This window comes from Triticum aestivum, chromosome 3B (assembly GCF_018294505.1).
Source record: "Triticum aestivum cultivar Chinese Spring chromosome 3B, IWGSC CS RefSeq v2.1, whole genome shotgun sequence".
Classification (NCBI taxonomy): domain Eukaryota; kingdom Viridiplantae; phylum Streptophyta; class Magnoliopsida; order Poales; family Poaceae; genus Triticum; species Triticum aestivum.
In genome coordinates this window covers 745,952,932-745,970,247 of record NC_057801.1, presented here as the reverse complement: position 1 = coordinate 745,970,247, position 17,316 = coordinate 745,952,932, and the positions used below count along the sequence as shown (strand labels likewise).

Below are 17,316 nucleotides of genomic sequence, written 5' to 3'. Positions count from 1 at the left end.
CATGTCCAAATATACATCACCAACCACATGTCCAAATATACATGTCCAAATTTCACAAGCTAATTCAAAAATTAAGTGTAGAAGAAAATCCAATTAACTACTAATAAAACAATATTCAGTTAACTTTAGTGCTCTATAATGATGAAATGAAAAAAAATCAGTTAACTACTAATTTCATTCATTTAGGTCATTCATTTAACTTCACCTAATTAACCTATTGTACCACTACTACTAGCAGCACTACTAACCTAATTAACTTAGTAAAATCCTACTGCCCTAACTAAAAAAATATCTAATTAACATCCCAAGTCCATGAGAGAGAGAGAGGAGGGGTGGGGGGCTTACAGAGGATACTCGGGGAGGCGGCGAAGGCAGCTCCGGTGACCGCGAGGGAGGCAGTGGCGGTGAGGGAGGCAGGGGCATCGAGGGCGGCTCCGGTGGCGGCGAGGGCGGCTCCAGCAGCGTTGAGGGTGCGCGGCTCCGGTGGCGTCGAGGGCAGCTCCGGTGCGTCGAGGGCGTGCAGCTCTGGTGGCTCCGGGGGCGTCGACGGCAGCAGGAGACGGCGAGGGAGGCAGCGGTGGCGAGGGATGCAGGAGACGGCGGCAGGAGCGGACGAGAAGAGAATGGGGAATTGAGGGAAGGAGGGACGCCCGCGTAGGGCTAAGTCAAACTTAGCTATAGCTAGCGTGGGTCTTCAGAACACGCTACTGCTACATTAGTTATAGCGCTTGTTGAGAACAAACGTTACTGCTATGACTTTCTCCTTTATTTTTATTTTTCTTTACATTTTCTTTTTTTTCCTTTTGGTATTTCTTTTCATTTTCATTTACTTTTCTATTTGTTTTTTATTTTATTTTCTTTTTCTTTTTAGTTTATTTTATCTTCATTTATTTGGTTTATTTTTAGCAGCAGTGTGGGCTAAAAAACATAGTAGTGGCGCGCTCCTACAATACAGGCTACTGCTATGTGGGGCCCGCCACGTGGCACAGTGCAAACTTAGCAGTAGCGCTCTCCCCTGAAAACATGCTATTACTACACACTTAGCGATAGCGCTTGTTCTTCAAGCTCGCTACTATTATGCCTAGCCTGACGGCAATAGTGTGGGAATTATAGTAGTAGCGTGTTTTCCTCAAACCGTGTTATTGCTACCAACATAGCAGTAGCGCTTTTTGTGACCCCGCGCTACGGGTAAGTAGCAGTAACGCTTATTTTTAACTAGGGCTACTAATAATCGTCTGTGTATAAGCGTCTTCACGTCTTCTCTAAAGAAAATGGAGGGGAGGACGAGAGCGGCGGCGCCGACGCCGGCAGGGAAGGACTGCGCGACGGCTAGGGTCCGGAGCGAACAATCTCTCTCCTTTGCTGAAGACCGGCTGCTCTACCATCCTTCTACCTCCCCCCGCCCCCACACCCCCACCCCCAAGTTAGCAGCAGATTTCCCAGCGCGAGCTCGGCGGTCACGGCAGCCTACTTCGGTGTCCCTCTCCAAGGTTTCACGCCGGTAAGATCTTCTCCCCTTTTGATTTCTAGGGATTCCCATCCCCTTTTCCACCGGTGATAAGGGTCGTCTTGCCGGTGATGCTCCACCGCTCCTCCCTACTTGCTGCAGCTGCCCACTACCCGGTGCAAATGGTATACGGTGTACCTAGTTGAATCTGACCAAATCTGCTACAAGTGAACCTTTTTGTCAATGTCATTAGCCGTGCTCAAATATTATATAGATTTGTCCCTGAGATTCAGTATGCTACATATTTGTAGCTACCTGTAGAGAATCAATGAGATGCAGTTGTAGCTATATAATTTTGTCAATGAGATTCAATAAGAGCTAGGAAAAATCACCCAACTGGAAGCAAACCACAGGAGGCACAATAGTTCAGTGTAGAACTAGTACATATTCTTAGGAGGTGAAAATAATTGGGTTGTGTGTAACTGATGAGGTGCAGATGGTGAAGAGAAAATTAGGTAAAATGCTCTGAGATCAAGGCATCTTGAAGCCATGCAACTCTGATAGTGCATATTACTACTCCCTTCGTTCCTAAATATTTGTCTTTCTAGAGATTTCAACAAGTGACTACATACGGAGCAAAATAAGTGAATCTATACTCTAAAATATGTCTATATACATCCATATGTGGTATTCCATTTGATATCTCTACAAAGACAAATATTTAGGAACGGAGGGAGTAGTTTAGATGCAGCAAGTCATGTAACATAGATGCAGAAAGTTAAAACTCCTTTGTTACTAATTTTCTATGTGAACTTTGAAGTGCAATAAAGAAACCAAGAAAGTTGCAAAGGACCTTAGACGGCACACTCCCAAAGCTATTAGCTGCTTAACTGAATATTTTCAGACATTTGTTTATTTTAACGTTCTGACGATGATTATTTGATTCTTGTATATTATACTGGTGTTGTTTTGACTGATTGGAATCTCATGTTATTTTGGACCATACCTTTTCCAGATATTGATTCCAAGGAAGAAGATCAATAGGTTTGAACAAGTAAACATTCAATCGAAGCTATACTTTTTGTTTCTATTTAAGTTGATTTATTTACCAAAATTTATCTAGGTCTACACACGAAGCAATAGAAAAACAGGCTAACTTTTATTCCTGCATGCGTATGCTTCTTAGTTCTCTCAATGCAGAGGATGAATGTTTTACTTGTCAAAAGATATTCCGTTGTTATATAGAATCTATTGAGATGTGTAGACATAAAATAAAATAACGAGGAAAAATATATTTCCTTTATTAAACATCAAAACCAGCAAAGCTCCACGACTGGGTTTTCAACTGAAGATTACTTTGCAAGAGGCTGGCAAGAAAGGCGTGATCTTTTTCAGATTACCGGCCCTTCTCTTGTGTTGTAATCACTAGATGACAAGCTGCGCCAAATGGCGCGGAGACCTGTTTAAAACCATGTTCATGTGGAAAATATTAGCATTTTTTCAATAACCGTATATTTGAGTACATTTGGCAAGAACTTATACCCCTATATATAAAGGAAATTAAATGCAAATATTTTCTTAAGGTAATAATGCCACAAATTAGATCATCGGTAGGTCAAGATAATTGAGTCTGCAATTAGGAACTCCGAGTAGCTGTAAACTTGCATTAAAAAAGAGTAAACAATAAAATGTACCTAATACATGAACTTGTGAACATTGTGTACAAGAAAAGTTAATAGAAATAGTGGTCAATTACATCATATAATTTGGTTCTATACTCTTGTGTATATATCCTGAATGCTACCCCATTGTGATCAACTCTTTGTCCTTCGAATCGAATGGCACAGCTACTGCCCCTTGTGGAAAAAGAAAGGGGGACTTTGTAATGCCCATAAATGCAAACTTATAATTGAAAAAAACACACAAGCACCATATATAAGGATATATTACAAACTACAATGTAGTTTGTAGGCTCATTCTTCAATTGACATTCTGGACATCAAATCAAAATTATGAGGTATTGTTGTGAATTGCAAAACTTCTAAACCAGGTGCTAGCCTCAGAACATCCTTCAATATGTACCTACCACAAATTATAGTCAGATTAATAATATATATATCCTTTTTTAGAAGCGGAAAGACACAACCATCTAAAATAGAGAAACTTGGCGGCATGCGTCATAAAGAAGATATTGCTCATGCTCGCTTGAGACAAGGAATATAGCTAAAGAATTTTCCAAACCCTGAGAACGAACTACAATAAACAGCCAATAAAATTCTAATATTCTACATATGCTGGACACATGGATGTTACTACAAAAAGGGAAGGCATCAACAAGCATAAGTATCTCAATTGTTAGCTACCAATATTAGCAAATATTCTGTTATGGGAAACTATTTGATGGTAGAAACTCTGAAAGACGCAAATAGTCATTCTTCACATCATCATCTTGCTGGTGACCAAATAAACACTATTGTTTCATTATGTCATGACAAGCTATATCAAACGCATTGTCTCCTTTCATTATGACAAACAATCTTACTATCAATGGATATGTTCTGGAAAAAGTTTTTTTAGTTCTCACAAATCTGCACATGTTCTCGCAAACTGTATGTAACATGTGCAGCTTTTAGAGAACTAAACAAGCTTTGTATAGAACATGTGTAGTTCAAGGCATTATTTCAGAAAGTCTAGCTGCGTCGAAAAAAACTTGAAACCAACACTGTAAAAAAGCGTGCCGAGGACTATCAAAAATTTGAACCTGGTCCAAGCACTTCCTAAAATACCTTGTTATGTTCTCTATGAGTGCACTCATTAATCTGTCAGTTGGTGTCATAAAGAGCATCTGCGAGACACTTTTGGTTGTGCAGCAGCTAGTGTCATGTAAAAAGGGGTGGAATCATCAGGTGAAGATTTTGCATCCCTGAGTATAACTAATAAGGATATTGCACTCCCTCCTGGTTCTCCTACCAGCAAACAATCATATCAACATATGAACAATCATATCAACATATGAACCACATAGTTGCTGGAAAAACAATGGTTTCTAGGTGGCTGCCTCGTTTCCGAGAGAGAGAGAGAGGAAGAGCATGGGGCAGCCGCAGCTCGGCGTCGAGGAGGCACAGAGACGGCCGGCCCCCCACCTCCCTTATTCTTATTGGGACAACACAAATTTTATGAGAAGATAACACACAAGAGATGTTTGATTTCTGGATACACGCACTTTCTGGATTGTGCGCATTTAAGCATGGAACAACATTCCAAGGAGAGCCATTGCAGGGCAAGAAAGTAAACCAACAATCAATAAAGAGAAGTGAGTTCATATCATATAGGTTTAGCAAGAAAAGCTAACATTTGCTATAATAAATGGATATTTGATATTTCTCATGCAGAACTCTGCTTGTGCCTGAAATACCATTTATATGATTAACGATATGGACACTTTATTATCTTCTAGGAGCAATAAAATATGAGTTCAGAACGGTACAGAATGACATGAATAGAACGTGTGTACCTTTGAAGCCAAGGTGTTGTAGCCCGTCGCAGGCGTCGAGGGCCACCACATCAGAAAACTTCGCTCCCCACCCCACCGAGAGAAGGCCACCGCCGTGATGGATGGGTGTGGGGCTAGGGTTCTGCCCCCATCCATGGCCTTCCTCGAGGACCAGGTGGACGACGGCGCGCTGGTGCCGGTGCCGCTGCGGATCTGGGCGTCACCCAAATATCAAATTCGTCACCCAAATCAGCCAAAAAAATGTCACCCTAATTAACCAAATACATCAAATCAATCAGGATTACTACCAAGAATCAGAGCAAAAACGAATGGATATGGAGGTCACAACCTCTACATAAATGTTACTAAAGTATCCTTCATTCATATTCTGGTCCATGCACAACCATTCAGGTCTAGAAGTCACAAACTCCCCAAATAAAATGTTACAGGAAACAGAAATCCCAAGTGTGTTCAGTCCAGCACACAATTTTTTTTCTGAAACAGAAAAGTAAGGAATGAGTATCAGAAACCAACATATGTGGGCTAAAAGGGGAACAAGCATACATTTGTTCCGACCAGAGGCATGATGTAGACTATTCGATCTCAGTGCACAGCCTGGAACAAATCAGAAAATTACAATATAGACACAAAAGGGATTCAAGAAGAAGGTAGAAATAAGTAACAAGATAGAGGGATCCTATCCAAATAGTGAACTGCATTTTTATAGTTTAGACCAACAGGAAATGGGGAATATTGCCTTGACTAAGGATTTGATACATTGTTGTCAGGTAGCAGGGGTTGTGGATTGATACTTTTTGCATGGATGTCAACAGAAAATTTAGTTCATGCACCTGTAAATATCGCCATGGCGGCTATTCCTGTCAGCATTAGGAATCCAGTATGCTACAATCAATCGCTGGTATAGGTCTGTAGACGACCACAACAACAAAAGCATAAATGGTAGGACACTACACCAAAACAAACATAAGAGTGCACAATAGAGAATGCAGAAATACCATTAGAAGTTGTGGTTATCTATCCCTTCAGTCTTGAAGCTCGGCGGATAGCATGTCTGTTCATTTGATTGAGAAGTATGCATTATTTGGCATGTCTTCTAACCTTTAACTGAAAACAACCCAATAAAAGAGTGAGGCCATCCAGCACATGAAATATATTTCTGAAATCACAAAACGATGGCAGCTAATGTGCTAAAATCTGAAATACGTTGTGGCCATCTTAAGGTGGATATATGAGCAATCAATCTGCTCGTCGACCTCAAATTATCTTAGTGAACTGATTAACCACTTCCAAAGCTTCTCCTCACAATAGAACTAACTTGTAAATAAAAGATAAAGAAAACAGAGGAAGAGTACTATCATATTTCAAAATCCTCAGTGGATGAGCTGTTAACGCAACGTGTTAAGAAGAAAAGTCTTAAAAAAGGACATTTTGTAACTCAAAACCAAATAGGGTTGTAACTAAAGGTTAATTCCATATCAGTATTTAGAAAAGTGAGTGAGTTGGTACATGGTAGATAGGATCAATGTGAACCAATAGTATTACTTGGATGCAAAAGGTGACACTTCAAATTCATGTTAAGATGAGAAACACCAGATGCGGCAAATAATAAATCAGGAAATCCTTATACCGGGCCTTGGATTCATCATACAGAGTAAATTTGTGTCAGGACAGTAGAGAAATCTCACGAGCTGAGATAAAAAATAAAAATGGTAACCGTCAATGTTGAAGACTGCTCTGCCAGAAAACACATATCAGCATGTATGCCTTTTCCAGGACACTAAAAAATCCCACAGTAATAGCATAATCTGAAGGTTTCAAAATATTCATGAAGGAAAGATTTGTAAACACGCATATCATATTTAATCGAAGTTCAGACTGACTTTGTCGGTGTATCCTTTGATTCTTCTATTCCAAAAAAAAATGGTCTCACATCTTCTTTGCTTCCTTGCACATGAAACCCCAAAATATTCATGAAGGAAAGATTTGTAAACACGCATATCATATTTAATCGAAGTTCAGACTGACTTTGTCGGTGTATCCTTTGATTCTTCTATTCCAAAAAAAAAACGGTCTCACATCTTCTTTGCTTCCTTGCACATGAAACCTCAATTGTTGCACGTATCTGTAGACCATCTACATAAGAAGGAAGAAACATGTTAGAGTATACTACAGAGGAGTTTTACAGCAGGCAAAATATGACTAAAGATTTCTGAGTACAGTACAAAATTTCCACTAAAACTGCAGGGCAGTTACCTGCCCAACTAAATTCAAGTTTTTTTTCTTCCTACCTAACAATGGGAGTGTTAAAGTGAAAAGAAAGCAAAGTGTTCAAGTGTTCTAAGTTCTGAATCCTAACAATCATTCCTCAAATAAGAAAAAAAATCTTAGCAGGCTAATTTCTAAACTGTAAGTTCAAGTTCAGATCAGTGTTTCACCATGCATTCACGGACATGGCTTCCTTGGGCAGAGCGGCACCATGCAAAACCCTATATAATTTTCATCATCTTCAAGTTCGGACCACTCCACAAACTGTAGGTTTCTCTGAGGCTTAGTAGGAAGAAAAGAGATGGGAATTTGTGTACAAGTGTGTGTGCCTTACCCAATTAGATTGAACCTAACTCATAGCATAGGGGAATCGATTCTGTTCTTGGAACGAATCACCATAAATCAGTGGAATCCATCAAACCCTAGCCTAATTTACTGAACCAAATCTGAACCAAACTAATCTGGGCTTGAGCAAAGGAAGAGGTAGAGGAAGTAGGTTAATACCTTGAGCTTGAAACGATGTCGTCGGCGGTATGCTCAACCTAATCCTCTCGTTCGCGCCCTGCGCCTCCACTGCCCTGGTTCGCACCCTTCCCTTCTCCCATTCCATCCCTTCCCTTCTCGTTCGCGCCCTTGCCCTCTCTCTCGGTCGCCGCTTTTGTGAGGGAGGAGGCGAGCTCTTCTGCAGGAGCCCGATTTGGTCGGCTCCGCTCGATCTGGAGCCTCCCCTCCCCTTCACTTCCCTTCCCTTCCTTTGGAGAGGAAGGAAGGTGAGGCTGGAGCGGCGGTGCTGGAGGGAGAGGAGGCCGCCGGAGTTTGGGTTGGATGGTTGGGAGTCGAGGCAGAGGAGAGAGGAGCGGTGGTGGTTGGGGGTCGCGGGAGAGGAGAGCGGCGGCTAGGGTTCGTGCGCGTGGGGAGTGTTCCTTTCGCTGTCGCTCGCTGCACGGCTCGGGGCAGAAGGGGATTGGGGGCTAGGTTTGGACCGCTCGCTCGCTGTGGCGCCCGCCGCCCGATTTATACCCCTGCATGAAAAGACCAAAATGCCCTCGGCGGGGAACGAAAATTACAGGCGGTGGCAGCAGCGATTTAAAGGGGACGTGGCTGGCTTCGTTGTGACTACCAACCCCTTCATCCTTTATAAGTTAGATTGGATCTGTGGCTGTATGCACAAACGAGAGCTCACATCTACTCATTGGCAGATTGATACATACTTTGCTACTAGAAACATTATATGACCATGAATTATAATATGCTTCTACATATTACAATATTGTTCTATTAGCACATCAGAATTTTGTTGTTGTTCATCGGTCAGGCCGGGGGCCAAAATTCTTTTTATGTGCTACCTTCATGGTGCTGGTCATCTTTGTCACATAAGTTCCGACTGAAATGACTGCATTTTGTAATCATGAGAATATACTAATGTGCCTCTGTGCCTCACCAAATTCTGCCTTTGTGATATATATCTTGTCATTGTTTCTTCCCGACTTGATTGCTGATTAAAATAAAGACTTCTCATATGTACATTCTTTCTTTGCTCATTTATACATTCTTCTGTGCTCATAAGTGTTCATCCTAATACAAATAGTTAATGGTATGAAGATGCAAGCTCCTTTTTATCAGGTCATACAAATCAGGCCAAGCTCCTTTTGATTTTATTTAATTATCCTTTGATGTGGACTATTTGTCCTTTATTGCCAATATAGTGCATCAATCACAACGGAGGAGACATCAGCGAGACGGGAGTTATTTGTTTGGCATGGCAGAAACTTGATCGAGCTCAGAAAAATAATAAATGTACAACAATGATTGTTGATTAGGGTCATTTTCTGACTTACAAATATTTAGAGTGCATGTTGTGATGTTTGAGTTGGATCTTTTTTTTCTGAATTATTAACTACTACCAAGATTAATGTTTGGTTTATTAGATGCATCGATTTATGAATTTTGTAGCAAGATTTTTGTGTAATGTTTGGTTCATTTGGTGCTCCAATGTATAAAGTTAGTTCACCTTTCAACCATACTTACGTGTTGTACAGAAAATGTGATCAGCTCAGTTGCAACAGCGGGCGATTGAGGGGATTAACCGAACAACAATGAAGGAAAGGGTTGAGAGGAAATTCCGGGGATTAATCCCTAGGTGGATTAAATCCACTAGATGATTAAATCCTTTGCAACCGAACAAAGCCTTACTTCGGGGAAAGCCCTGGGCCCTGACAGATTCAGGGCGGATTTCTTAAAGCGCTGCTAGCACATCGTGAAGGAAGACGTCATTGCTGCCATGAATCAACTCTTCTTCCTACGGGGAAAACGGTGGAATTCACTGAATGCATCATTCATCATTCTACTCCCCAAGTCAGAGGATTCCGTCAGAGTCGAGGACTTTCGACCGATTCCGCCTGATGGACTCCATTGCCAACATCATCTGCTCTCCAACAGGCCTGCCCCTTTCCTGCACCAGAAACCCCTTCTTCACAAAGTGTTTTCATCAAAAGTCGTAGCACATAAGATAATTTCCTGTACCTCAAGAATGCTGTCAAATTGCTAACACAAGAACAAGGATGGCGCAATATCGTTGCTCTGCATTTGGTACAGTCTCACGGGCTTACATGCTACTCCCTCCGTTCCCAAATACTTGTCTTTCTAGGCATTTCAAATGGACTCAACATACGGATGTATGTAGACATATTTTAAAGTGTAGATTCACTCATTTTGCGCCGTATGTAGTCACTTGTTGAAATCTCTAGAAAGACAAGTATTTAGGAACGGAGGGAGTAGATCTCATTTCCGGACTCGCTTTTGGTCAGAGATGGCGCAATATCGTTGCTCTGCTTCTTTTCGCGTCATGGCCAATGGGGAGCTCGGTCGAAGTTTCTCTCATAAGTGGCGGCTTCGTCAGATAGACCTGCTCTCCCCTATGCTCTTCACCATTGCTATCGCACCATTGCATTGGTTATTTGCTAAGGCGTGCTCGGTTGGTGCTCTACCCTCTCTGCGTCTGACACCCTCCCAGCTCAGGGTGTGCATACTTTATTGCAGACGACACTGCATTGTCTATGTCCCCAACAGCTGCTGAGATTGAGGTGTCCAAGCAGATTCTGCTCACTTTTGGTGCAGCTTCAGGATTGATGGCCGATGTGGACAAAAGTGTGTTCATGCCTATTGCTTGTGAAGTTGTGATGAGGTCGACCTTCACACCCTATTACAGAATTTCCCTGTTCCAATTGGTACCTTCCCTTGCAAGTACCTCGGTCTGCCCCTGCACTGAATCATCAAAGGTGGATGTCTGGCCTGCACAGGATCGCTGAGGCGTCGCACCTGCGTCAGTTCACGCAAATGTAGCTGCGTCTGCAACAAATCAACCTTGAGTCACAGACCGAAGACTCCATCAACTCAGCTGGGTTTGGACTGATACAAAGAGTTAGTTACCCTGCTGCCTCGGCCTACCGCTGTCAGTTTCTTGGATCTGCCGCCGACATGCAGTTTGACAAGCTCTGTCAGGCCACCCTCATTCAAACCCAAATGCAGATTCTTCATGTGGCTGTGGGTGCAGAGATGGGTACTCACCAACGACAATCTTGCAGTACGTGGACTGCCTCACAATGATCTCTGCAACCTTTGCGACCAGTACGAAGAAACGGCCTTTCACCTCATACTCCAGTGCACCTTCTCGTGCTCGGTTTGGCTACAGCTGCCTGTTCTTGCCACCAATGCTCAAGCAGCACAATCTAGTCAGAGTTGGTGGAACGAGCTCACCTGCATCCTGGGCAAGAAGGCCATCTCTTACACGACATGGAACCTGTGGAAGGAGCGCAACCGACGCATCTTCAAGCACAAGAGCTTGCACGAATCTGGGCTTCTTCAGTTGATCAAGCAAGACATCCTTCAGCCGGCTCTGTCCATTCACTGGCTATCTAACGATGAGAACCGGAGCCAGATTAGCTTTTCTTTGTCACCAAACTTTTGTGATAGTTTTCTCCTACTTAATATATAGGCAGCACTGCTGCCAATTCCAAAAAAAAGGGTGATGCGGACTATAGGTCTCAAGAAACAAGGAAATCAATATAATCTTTTAAGATATATACAACCTTTTGATGTTTTATGAACTGCCTAGTTCAAAGTAATCATGAAATTTGAAACGCAAGTTTAACACATGGACATGAAAGTATATCAGAACATTACAGAGGAAAGCCCTCTCCATTAACAATGAGTCGTGATTGTGTGGACGATTCAACTTATTCTACACACTTCTATAATGATTCGAGATGTGCCAACTGCGAAGATATTACTTTAAAGAGCTCTCTATGTCGATTACAAACCGGTACCTCACATCCCGGTTGACAAGCCTCTCGAGAGCCTCGTTGATGTAGTCTATCTTTATAACCTCAATATCTGGGTAGATTTTGTTTGCCGCGCAGAAGTTTATCATCTCCTGGGTATCCTTTGTGCCTCCGGTTACACTACCAGATAAAGTCCGTGCACCTGCAGTAAGTTCTGATTAGTAATTTTTCGATTAGAAAGGCCGAAAGCCAGTCTCATTACACCAAAACACAGGCACCAACGTCCGAATGCTTATATATCCTCAACTCATCACCAAGTTTTGAGCCATGAAACCAACAGCTAGTGGTCTGTTTTAAGGCATATAATCTCATACAACCATAAAAGATAAAAAATAAACAGATTTTCACTCAGCAACTATTTTAACCGGATTGGTAATAGTAAGGTGTTTACCGAGATTAAGTGTTGCAGGATGCACTCTGATTTCTCCAGGAAAGCCAACTAGTGCCATTAGGCCACGAACTTTCAGAAGCGCAAGATAAGGGTCGAATGGGTGGTCACCAGAGGCAGTATCGACAATGAAATCCAGAGAATTTTTCAAGGACTGCAAAAGTAAAGCATTTGAACCAAATAGTTAAGCACACTAACTGACAAATTTACTTGCCTGTTTCGTTTAACTGTACTACTTTGAAATATGAATTAGGTTATTAGGTTCTAGACTGTAGGGTTTACTGAGCTCCGTTCCTTTGTGCATTTAGTAGCTTAATGCTTGTTCAACTGGAATCTAACATAAGGTAAGGAGATATGTGCTTGTTGTGGTCTGTTATGTGTTGTCAGGTTCATAAAAGAGATTAAAGATGGTCAGTACCTCCATCTGTGTTTTATCTGATGATACCACAAAGTTATCTGCACCAAGAAGGCTGATTGCTTCATCTCTTTTCGATTCACTTGTACTAAGAACAGTCACCTTCAGTCCAAAGGCTTTCCCAAATTTCACTGCCATGTGACCCAACCCACCGAGACCAATGACACCGAGTGACTTTCCTGGCTGGTTCATGTTATGTCGCATCATCGGACTGTACACAGTGATCCCAGCACAAACTAAAGGTGCGGCCTTTTCCAGTGGGTAGCCATCAGGTATTTTATAGCAATACCTGTCATGTAAATGAATTAGCAGGAAATGCAACATTCTTATTACAGATAAGTTGGTTATGACTTGGAGGCAAAAAAAAATCCATGACTATTAACTGTCCAAAGAGAACCTAAACCAAATTATTTCCGGGTTGGCTTTGGAGTTTATGCCATCACTAATTTTAGAAGTTGCATAACAGAATTTTCTATTCAGAACATCCAGAAGAGAATGCATCCATACCGTTCATGAACAACAATGTGACTGGAATATCCTCCCTTCGTGACAGTACCGTCCGTATCAACACCATTGAAAGTGAAAACAAATTTTGAGCAGTGGTTCTCGAGGAAGCTATTGCAGTTGTCACAGTCACGGCATGAGTTGACATATGTCCCAACAGCCACATGGTCGCCCAGTTTGAAGCCCTTGACATCTGAACCAACCTCAGTTACAACTCCAGCAATTTCATGCCTGTAACATATTGAATCGTGGGCACCCGGCTTAGCACATAAACCATTATTTGTACAAAATAGTAGCAACTAAATGGGGTCAATGAACGGATTGATACAAAAAAAATCAAGTAAATAAATACGATGATCTGAAAAGCTTACCCAGGGACTAAAGGGTACACCGAGTCATTGTGCCTATTTTTTGTCCAGATAACATCAGCGTAACAGACACCACAATGCGTGATCCTCAAAGAAACATCGTCATGTCGTACAGTCCTGGTAATCAATCAGGGTAGCAAGTATGCATAAAAAGTAGTAGTTATAGTGATAAGAAGAAATTAACGATCTAACAAAGCAGCTATTCACTCGGCACCTGCAAGATCTGTATTCATAATTTACAGCAATGAATAACTGGGTTAACACATAGAAGTCTGCATTTATTCAGAGAACAAAAACAACCAATTCAAAGCACACAGAAAACAGAATGGCATAATACTACAGAGCACCCATAACTGCATTATTAAAGCTTTCTTCTGCATACTCTTATTTATCACTTTCAGAAGGATCACTCGTTTGCTAAAGCAAAGAGAGTGTTAAGTACGTGGTCTATTTATTACCTACGGTTGAAACTGTGTGGGGAGAGTACTCCAGAAGGATCTTTTGCCGCCCAAGCACTGCAGTTGCCACTCTCGGATGCAGCAGCCATGCCAGCCAACTAAACTGCAAAAACAACAAGTGGTCAACCAGAGGGGTCAGGTTGTGTAACTTGTACTAGAATCAACCTATTCCCTTTTTATGCTAAACACTCCAGTTAACAAGGATGCAAAGAAATAAGTAGTGTAAGTAAATTAGATTCAGAAGGCAGGACAGGTTTGATTGAGGTATGGTCGTGTGAACAAGATCTGAAGATAGCATGCTCGCCTACGATACGATTACGAACCCAACGGAAGAAAGAGGAGCCTCCGAAGTGATCGACCAGTGAATGGGCGTGGGCAGGAAATGAGAGGCCGTGCCGACGCCATCGATCGTCGGTGACCCCGGCCGGAGGTGGTAGCCGACAGTACCGAGCAGCCAAACCAAGAGGTGAGTCAGAGGTCGTTACCTGCCTCGGAAGGGGATCGGGAGAAGCGGGCAGGGGAGGGCGGCGGGACCAGGAACCAGCCGACGCGCGCGGCGCTTCTCTATCTTTTCGGTGCCGGTCAGTAAAACCGAGAGCGGCGGGGGAAGAGGTGTGATTAGGGAGATCTCGTGAGCAAACGGGGGTAGGCGAGATGTGCGGCGGTGGTGAGCGGAGGCGTGGCCGCTTTGACTTGCGGCGCCACCGTGCTCGCACGTGTAGCGAGTAGGTAGTTTTTTCCTTCGAAAACACTAAAAGATAGTATGATGAAACGTATTTCTTTAAAACACATTACTGACGCGGTCACACATGTACACTCACTCCTATAAACACACGCGCACACACCCTATGCATATGCACATCTTCGAGAGATCGAGCCGGCACATCATCTTGAGATTGTCCAAGTCGCCATAGACGCCTTCCTAGTCAACGAAAACGCCTCCTAACGCATATCGCCGGAGTCCTAAAATAAATCTAGGGATCATGCAAGCACCAGGACTAAATCATGATGGACTAGGGGATACATGGTCAACATTTTTTTCTTTACACATGTAGAATTTTACAAATACAAGTTTAACATATATTTTTAAATATATGGTCAACATTTTTTCTATACATTTATTTTTTTTCAAATTCATGATTAACAATAAATTTCCGTAGTTAGCACTATTTAGCCATTTGTTTCTAATGAACGAAGTAAATTGATCGTTGTAACACTTGTAAAGGATTGATGCAAAGTTCAATAGATGATGATATATAGATACATAAGTCAAGAATTTTACTACTTCCGAACAATTGGATATTTTTAAATATACGAGCACATATAATTTCTAAAAGAAAAATAGCATTGCTCCTTGTTGAGACATCTTTCTTGCATTTTTGTTTTCTTCATTGGCATAATTTTTTCTTCTTTTTTCTGTTTCTTTGGGAAGCAATACATTAGAATTATATTAATACATAGTGATGTAGTACTCCCGGAGGACATGCCTCCAGCATGTGTTTTGGCGGGTTTTGCGCCTGGCTTTTAAAAAGAGTAAATTTCAGGCTTTGGACCGAGTTTGGGCTTGTCTTTTAAAGGTTTGATTTTTGCAAGTACAGCCTAAAACCCGGGGTGGGCCGGACAATTATTTTGGGCAAAATGTTCTGATCCAGACAATGGTAAAAATGAAGTCTGGAAATTGCTGGTTCCTATTCGGCGCCTTAAGCGCCCGTTACAGGTGTTCTCGCAAACGGGCGCACACCCACCCTCCGCGCTGGGCCGGCCCATCTGCCTATTTGTTTCTTTGTTTTCAAAACGCAAAAAAGGGCGCCCCTCCTTGACTCGAACCAAAGACGTCCTGGTTCAGGGTGCTACGCACTAAGGGAATCTCCAGCCGCGCCGCCAGGAAGGCCTCCCTAGGCGTTTTTTTCGCGCTGGCGCTGAAAAAACGGCCCAGTCGCGCCCCCAGGAGCCCGATTTTCGCCGGCTTGGGCCGAAAACAGCGCCGGCGGACCCAGCCCGAACCCGGCGCGCTAGGGGGCGCCCGGGGGCGCCGGGCGAACTGTTTTGGCGCGAAAAAGCCGCGGGCCCGCCGCGTCAGCGACACGGCTCTCTTCTCGGCCCTTCGTCGTCCTCATCGCCTCGTTTCCCGCGGCGAATCAATGCCAAAGCTGCCGCGCTGCCGCGCCGGTCAGCCTGCACCATTGATGCCTCACGGGCGGCGCAGTGAAGACCGGACGACGCGCGTCCCTCGCCCTCCCTCGCCCCGCCACGCATACACGCGGTGACACGCGCGCCTTGGCCTATATATGAAGCGCCCCGGCGCACTCGGCGACTCACACTCTCCCGCCGCCGTCGTTTCCTCCCTCTCCTCTCCTCTCTTTCGCCGTCCCCAGTTCACAGCCATGGCCGAGCGTTTCCCAGGCGACGGCGCGGCGGCGAACGGCTTCGGCCGCCGCCATCTTCACGAAGACGAGGCTTGCCTCCTTTACGAGGCCGAGTACCCGGTCCCGCCGGACATGCGGGTGCCTGGGACGTGGAGGATCAGCGCGGGCGGCGTGCCGGTGCCCCCGGTACCGACCGGCGCGGCACGGCATGCGGAGATCGCACGCATCCGCTCGAACCTGCTGCGTGCGGCGAGGGAGGCGCCACGGTACGCCCCCGACAGCCCGCTCTGGGAACCGTACTTCCGCCGCCGTCAGGCCGAGCAGCTCGAGGCCACCAACGGCGTCGTGCCCTCCGGCAGGCTCAACGCCACCGGCCGGCATCTGTGGTGGGGCGTGCCTGGGCGCACGTTGGAGGCTGTCCTCGAGCACATCGAGGGCGGCAACACGCCGCGCCTGGAGTACCCCGCTCCCCCTTCCTTCTCACGCCGCCGGGGAAGCTCATGGACCCCGAGGCGCATGGAGACCGGGGTGTCCTCTTCCTCGTCCGGCGGCTCGCCCTGCCTCCGCCCTGTCAAGCCGGAGCCCCAGGACACGCCGATCAGCGCGCGTGGGCGGGCGGCAAGGGAGACGGCGGGCGGCGACGGAGACGGCGGGGGCAGCCCGCGTAGTTTTTTTTGTAAAATATGTTTAAGTTTGAATGAACTGGCCGATGTTTGCATTAAATTTGAATCATTTTTGCGCCGTGTTTAAATTTTTTGACTAACCGTGGGCGCCGCGACTGAGGGCCATCACGTCCCCAGTGCGCGATTTAGCGCCGGTGCGCCCCCAGGGGGCGGTTTTTTGCCCCTCCTGGGGGGCCAACGGCTGGAGATGCCCTAACCACTCTGTTAATCAACCCCACGTGACCACTATGCTCTATTCCTCTCTTTTCTTCTCGGTAGTCTTCGTTTCCTTTTTCTTTTCCCCATTTTTCGTATTTATTTTTTCTTCCTCCTGGTTCTACAAACTTTCGGAAAATTCGTGATTTAATTTAAAATAGATGAACTTTTTCTCAAATTTGAACAAAATTTTATGAACTTTTTTCAAATACGATGAACTTTTTTCAAATCCGATGAACTTTATTTCAACTTCGATGAACTTTTTTCAAATTTGATGAACTTCTTCAAATTTGATGAACTTTTTTCATATCCGATGAATTTTTTTCATATCTGAGGGAGTCCTGAACTAGGGGGTGTCCGGATAGGCGGACTA

At 44.1% G+C, this 17,316-nt stretch overlaps 2 protein-coding genes across 17 annotated transcripts; both read right to left on the bottom strand.

Moving 5' to 3' along the window:
* Nucleotides 1-2,119: 2,119 nt before the first annotated feature.
* LOC123072150 (uncharacterized) lies at nucleotides 2,120-8,198 on the bottom strand. Of its 14 annotated transcripts, none has more exons than XR_006434864.1 (8): nucleotides 7,731-8,198; nucleotides 6,987-7,094; nucleotides 6,842-6,905; nucleotides 5,957-6,065; nucleotides 5,792-5,867; nucleotides 5,505-5,555; nucleotides 4,962-5,435; nucleotides 3,160-3,529 (listed from the first exon to the last, which is right to left on the bottom strand). XR_006434864.1 is itself a non-coding variant. In XM_044495710.1 (8 exons), the coding sequence occupies exons 4-8, from the start codon at nucleotides 5,826-5,828 to the stop codon at nucleotides 3,458-3,460; spliced, it is 486 nt and encodes a 161-aa protein (XP_044351645.1). In that variant the 5' UTR covers nucleotides 5,829-5,867; nucleotides 5,957-6,065; nucleotides 6,589-7,094; nucleotides 7,731-8,198; the 3' UTR covers nucleotides 3,160-3,457. The 14 variants fall into 14 exon arrangements, 6 of the variants coding, with proteins under 6 accessions (XP_044351647.1, XP_044351645.1, XP_044351643.1 ...); XM_044495710.1 differs by having other exon boundaries at nucleotides 4,962-5,153; nucleotides 5,290-5,435; nucleotides 5,517-5,555; nucleotides 6,589-7,094; XM_044495708.1 differs by having other exon boundaries at nucleotides 4,962-5,153; nucleotides 5,290-5,435; nucleotides 5,517-5,555; nucleotides 6,842-7,094.
* A 3,067-nt stretch (nucleotides 8,199-11,265) lies between these two features.
* On the bottom strand, nucleotides 11,266-14,408 carry LOC123072149 (probable cinnamyl alcohol dehydrogenase 1). 3 transcript variants are annotated; one of them, XM_044495706.1, is made up of 7 exons: nucleotides 14,185-14,408; nucleotides 13,700-13,802; nucleotides 13,245-13,358; nucleotides 12,877-13,104; nucleotides 12,373-12,658; nucleotides 11,958-12,108; nucleotides 11,266-11,708 (listed from the first exon to the last, which is right to left on the bottom strand). In XM_044495706.1, exons 2-7 carry the CDS (start codon nucleotides 13,786-13,788, stop codon nucleotides 11,512-11,514), a joined length of 1,065 nt encoding a protein of 354 aa, XP_044351641.1. In that variant the 5' UTR covers nucleotides 13,789-13,802; nucleotides 14,185-14,408; the 3' UTR covers nucleotides 11,266-11,511. The 3 variants fall into 3 exon arrangements, with proteins under 3 accessions (XP_044351641.1, XP_044351640.1, XP_044351642.1); XM_044495705.1 differs by having other exon boundaries at nucleotides 14,189-14,401; XM_044495707.1 differs by having other exon boundaries at nucleotides 13,700-13,797; nucleotides 14,185-14,368.
* Between the last annotated feature and the right edge of the window lie 2,908 nt (nucleotides 14,409-17,316).

Excerpts from the sequence above, each read along its gene's own strand:
- LOC123072149 (XM_044495706.1), bottom strand. The coding sequence starts at position 13,788 with ATGGCTGCTGCATCCGAGAGTGGCAACTGCAGTGCTTGGGCGGCAAAA. Across the intron at positions 12,109-12,372 it reads CAGATAAAACACAGATGGAG|TCCTTGAAAAATTCTCTGGA; the intron begins GTACTGACCATC and ends TTACTTTTGCAG. Across the intron at positions 11,709-11,957 it reads TCCTGCAACACTTAATCTCG|GTGCACGGACTTTATCTGGT; the intron begins GTAAACACCTTA and ends AACTTACTGCAG.
- LOC123072150 (XM_044495710.1), bottom strand. The coding sequence starts at position 5,828 with ATGCTGACAGGAATAGCCGCCATGGCGATATTTACAG. Across the intron at positions 5,556-5,791 it reads CGCCATGGCGATATTTACAG|GCTGTGCACTGAGATCGAAT; the intron begins GTGCATGAACTA and ends GATTTGTTCCAG. Across the intron at positions 3,530-4,961 it reads ACAACACCTTGGCTTCAAAG|GTACATATTGAAGGATGTTC; the intron begins GTACACACGTTC and ends AATTTGTGGTAG.